We start from the raw sequence: 4434 nt of genomic DNA on the forward strand, positions 1-4434 counted from the left end.
CTCTTAAGCCTTCATTTCTTTCTTTTCTTAAAGATTATTTATTTATTGGATAGCGAGAGAGCACAAGTAGGGGTGAGGGGCAGAAGGAGAAGCAGACTCCCCACTGAGCAGGGAGCCTGATGAGGGGCTCCATCCCAAGACCCTGCGAGCATGACATGAGCCAAGGGCAGACACTTAACCGACCGAGCCACCTAGACGCCCCGAGCCTTCGTATCTCTGTTGTGACTCTATGCCAACCACTGCGAGTGGTACAGACTAGGTGCCCATTGATGTTTATTCATCTGTACAGATTAACATTCTCATTTTCTAGATGAAGAAACTGAGACCCAAAGAGAGACAGTAACTTGTCCAGGGCTCCCTCCAACATGCAGACCCCTGCCATGCTGTGTCTGCTGCTTGTGTGCACGGGCCTCCTGGAAGCACCGCAGGTGTGGTCATCCCCCACTGTGTACCTGTCACTGGGAGCTGCACTGCGGGCTTCCTCTGAACTCTGGCGGGGGTTGGGGAGTGGGGGAGTCGTGGGAGGAGAGAACAACTGATATTTCCAGTGGGGCTCGCCCGGCCTGAGGGGACAGCCTCAGACCCTGGTGTCGGAGAGAGGACAGCTAGTTGTTCCCAATCCCTTTTCCCTCAAGGTGGCTTTGGGGCCATCAGTGTCCTTCTCCTCTCAGTGGAGAAATGTAATGACAGGCTCCCATCTCCTGAGGCTCATCCTCTCAGTCCTTATTGCTCCCTCTCTGCCAGGCCCAGAGCCACCTCATCTCTCGACGAGACCTATTCTCTCAAGAACTGCCCCTGGATATGGCCCTAGCCTCCTTTGATGACCAGTATGAAGGCTGTGCAGCAGCCATGACAGCAGCTCTCCCAGATCTCAACCAAACTGAGTTCCAGGCCAACAAAGTGTACGCGGATGGCTGGGTGCAGGCAAGCAGCCAATGGCAGGACCGCCAGGCCTGGGGGCCAGAGTGGGTCCTGAGCCCTACTGGGTTGCCCCCGCCACCCCCTGGCTTCCGCGATGAGCATGGGGTGGCCCTCCTGGCCTACACCGCCAACAGCCCCCTGCACAAGGAGTTCAATGCCGCCGTGCGTGAGGCAGGCCGCTCCAGAGCCTACTACCTCCACCACTTCTCCTTCAAGACACTCCATTTCCTGCTGACCGAGGCCCTACAGCTGCTGGGCAGGGGCAGTTCGCCCCAGTGCCACCAAGTGTTCCGAGGGGTGCATGGCCTGCGCTTCCGGCCGGCGGGGCCCGGGGCAACGGTCAGGCTGGGGGGTTTTGCCTCCGCGTCCCTAAAGAATGTTGCAGCCCAGCAATTTGGGGAGGACACCTTCTTTGGCATCTGGACCTGCCTCGGGGTACCTATCAAGCGCTACTCCTTCTTCCCTGGGGAGGAGGAGGTGCTGATCCCCCCCTTCGAGACCTTCCAGGTGATCAACGCTAGCAGACCGGCCCAGGGCCCTGTCCGCATCTACCTCCGGGCCCTGGGCAAGCACAGCACCTACAACTGCGAGTACATCAAAGGTAGGCAGGCACGCGCCTGGCCACACCTGGGCACAAGACAGGCTTGCCCCTGGGGCTCAGGGGACATGTACATAAGTACCACAATCAAATGAACAGTGAGGGGGACCCAATTCTGTCCCTCTTCCCGCCACCCCCATCCTGTGCAGCTAAGGGAAGACAGGCTTCTGAGGTAGTATGCCACTTGCCCTTGGAGATACCTAAGCCAGGGCTGGCCACTTGCCCACGGGAGGCTGAAGAGCGTTTCCAGACCGAGGCAGGTAGCCATTTGAGGGCCAAATGGAACTGGTCAGGCTTTTCTTCCAGCTGGAAGCTGGAAGGCAATTAATTTCTGGCCACAGTGCTGACACCCAGACCATTGTTGCCAGGTATGAGGAAGAGCCCCAAACTCAGTTTCTGAGAGGAGTGTGTGTGTTCGGCTGAATGAAACCCTGTGCTGTTGTGTGGACTGGATGGGGGTGCCGGCAGGATGCTGAGACAGCAGTTGGGTTCCGTAGTCCCAGCTCAGTCTGTTGATCCCCCAGGACCCACCAGAGGTAGAATCATGAGGACAGGCCCAGGTTCCTAATCTCTGAAGGGGCTGTGGGCTGCTGGTCCTGGCTGAGTGATGCCTGGGGCCTTGTGAGGCCCACTTTGCATCATTAGAGCCAGGTTGTTGGCTGAACTGTGGACCACATGTAAAATGGGAGAAGGTCCAGTATGGCTTCCGTTCCCACCAGGGACAGCATCATGGGTGTGCATGAGTTGACAGAAGGTGAGGAAGTACATGGACTAGTGCCTCCTTGGCTGGGACACAGCCTGGGAGAGGTGGTCACACAGGGAGGCAAAGTTACAGGCCAGGGAAGCAGGAAGAGCACCCAGAAGAGACCCTGGCTTTGAGGGCTGGCTCCCTTCTAGCTCTGCTGCTCATGGGTCAAGTCAAACACAGGCAAAGGAGGCCCCACCATAAGGAAGCCCATTAGAGGAAAATGTACCAGCTTCCATGAGAAAAAGCCAGAGATAGACCAGAGGGTTCTAGGGTTCCTTCCTGTCCTGAGAGCCTTGGTTTCTTCCCTACAGACAAGCAGTGCAAGTCCAGGTCTTGCCAACTTGGTAACTCAGGTAAGAGCCTCAAGCTTCTGCAGGGCTCAGCTCAAGGGTGAGAGGGCTGCCCTGGGGTGGCACTCCTCTCCTGCATGCACAGCCCTGCGCAAAGGAAAACAACCCCCTTCTAATCCAAACAAGTAAACCCTCTCAAGCAGACCCTGCGAGGGTGGTGAACCTACCTCAGAGGTCATGCGTGAATGTATGGGGCAGTGGTCATGCAAGCTTACATACCTGCCCCCCACCCAAGTCTGGGGCTGCCCCCTCCCTCACAGGAGGCCACTGATGGGGCCCCAGAGAGATCTGGGCTGCACTGGGGGCATGGAGTCCCATGGCCATGCCCACCCACAGTCCTCCCTGGGCCTTCTCCTTCAGCTGCAAAACCCACTGTCTCTATCACTGCCCTCAGGACTCCCTCAGACCACCTTCCAAGGTAGTGGTCAGGCTGTGGGTGCTGGAGACCTGGGCTCTCATCCAGACTCTGCCCTAACTCTCTCTGTGACCAATCAAGCCCTCTGTGAGCCTCAGTCTTCCTAGCTGTATAATATGCATATTAGACTAGATGATCCCCAGGTCCCTCTCAGCTGTGACTCTTTCCTTCCTTTGAATACCTTCTGTACCTGGACCTGCCTGGGCCTCACTTCTCCAGGTGGGAAGGGGCTTTTCAAGGAACCAACTGGAATAGGCCAGGAGACTTCAGCCACTACTCCCCCTTAGGTCCCTCCTCCCTCCTCCAGGGTTCTATGAACAGTGGACAGGAAGGAGCCTTAGACTTCATTTTGTTCCCACCATTCTCCATGACATAATACCATTCAGAGTTCCAGGAATCCTCACCACGACCCAGTGGTGTAGGCTCCGTCATCGTCCCTGTTCTACAGATGGGGGAACTAAGCCCCAGAGAGGCAACCAGCCCTACACACACAGCTAGTCAGGGCTGGGGTCCAGACAGCCAAACTCTGAACCACCACCTCTCCCCAGACACCATCTCATTTTATTCTTACTGTACAATTAACTATTGGAAGGGGAAAGAAAAGGCAGTATATCATTATATAGTAAAGGGAGACCCAAAGATAGAAGGGACCTGCCCAAGGGGACAGAATGAGTCAGTGGCAGAGCCAGGGTCAGAATCCAGATCTCCAGCCTTCAACCAGCTTGAGTGCCGGTAATGTCATCTCACGCAGTGGACAAGGCTAGGATTCCCCCCAGTAATCAGAGGTTGCACAGGGGGCAAAGATAAGCATCACTAGAGCTCACTCATGGCCTACCCTTGTTTACCCCACCCTAGAATGGCTCATTTGTGTCAGAAGGAGGCAGGGGCACAGAACCTCCTAGTGCCATCTGGAAAGGGGCCCGGGGCCCTTTCATCTGCCTGCTGTCCTCCCTGAATTCTTGCTTTTCATATCTGGCTCCCATTCCACCTTGTGGGTCACTGTTTCCAGTGTTTCTCTGCTCATTCCTCTAATCGTGTTTGTGTACCTTATTTTGCACTGAAACCTCTCTCTCTGCCTCTGTTTTTCCTGCAGCCATGGGTCAAGGCCCCTCTTCTTCAGTCTGGTCCCTCCTACTGCCAGTCTGGCTCCTTGTCAGGGGAACCTTTCCATAGAGTCCAGGCCTGCCATGATCCATCCAACACTGAACCTCCTGGCCACCGCGCTGCCTCAGCCCAACATGGGGATGTCGGCCCCCTATGTGCTTTAAGAGCAGCCAGGATCCATGGTGACCCTCTGTAAGCAACTCTGGGACTTTCTCTGGCAGCTGCCAGGTTTGCTGATGGAGAATTTAGGGAATCTGGGGACTGAGCCTTCCCCAAGGCTTTAAGAGTGAGACACTGA

The 4434-nt window shown here is 56.0% G+C and overlaps 1 protein-coding gene across 1 annotated transcript; it reads left to right on the top strand.

The window, feature by feature from the left end:
* Positions 1 to 365: 365 nt before the first annotated feature.
* On the top strand, positions 366 to 4333 carry ART1 (ADP-ribosyltransferase 1; the record flags this gene model as incomplete). The annotated part of the gene is made up of 4 exons (XM_082682288.1): positions 366 to 428; positions 745 to 1522; positions 2579 to 2620; positions 4126 to 4333. 4 exons carry the CDS (start codon positions 366 to 368, stop codon positions 4203 to 4205), a joined length of 963 nt encoding a protein of 320 aa, XP_082538414.1. The 3' UTR covers positions 4206 to 4333.
* Between the last annotated feature and the right edge of the window lie 101 nt (positions 4334 to 4434).

This window comes from Mustela nivalis (genome assembly GCF_964662115.1).
Source record: "Mustela nivalis genome assembly, chromosome: 9".
Lineage (NCBI taxonomy): Eukaryota > Metazoa > Chordata > Mammalia > Carnivora > Mustelidae > Mustela > Mustela nivalis.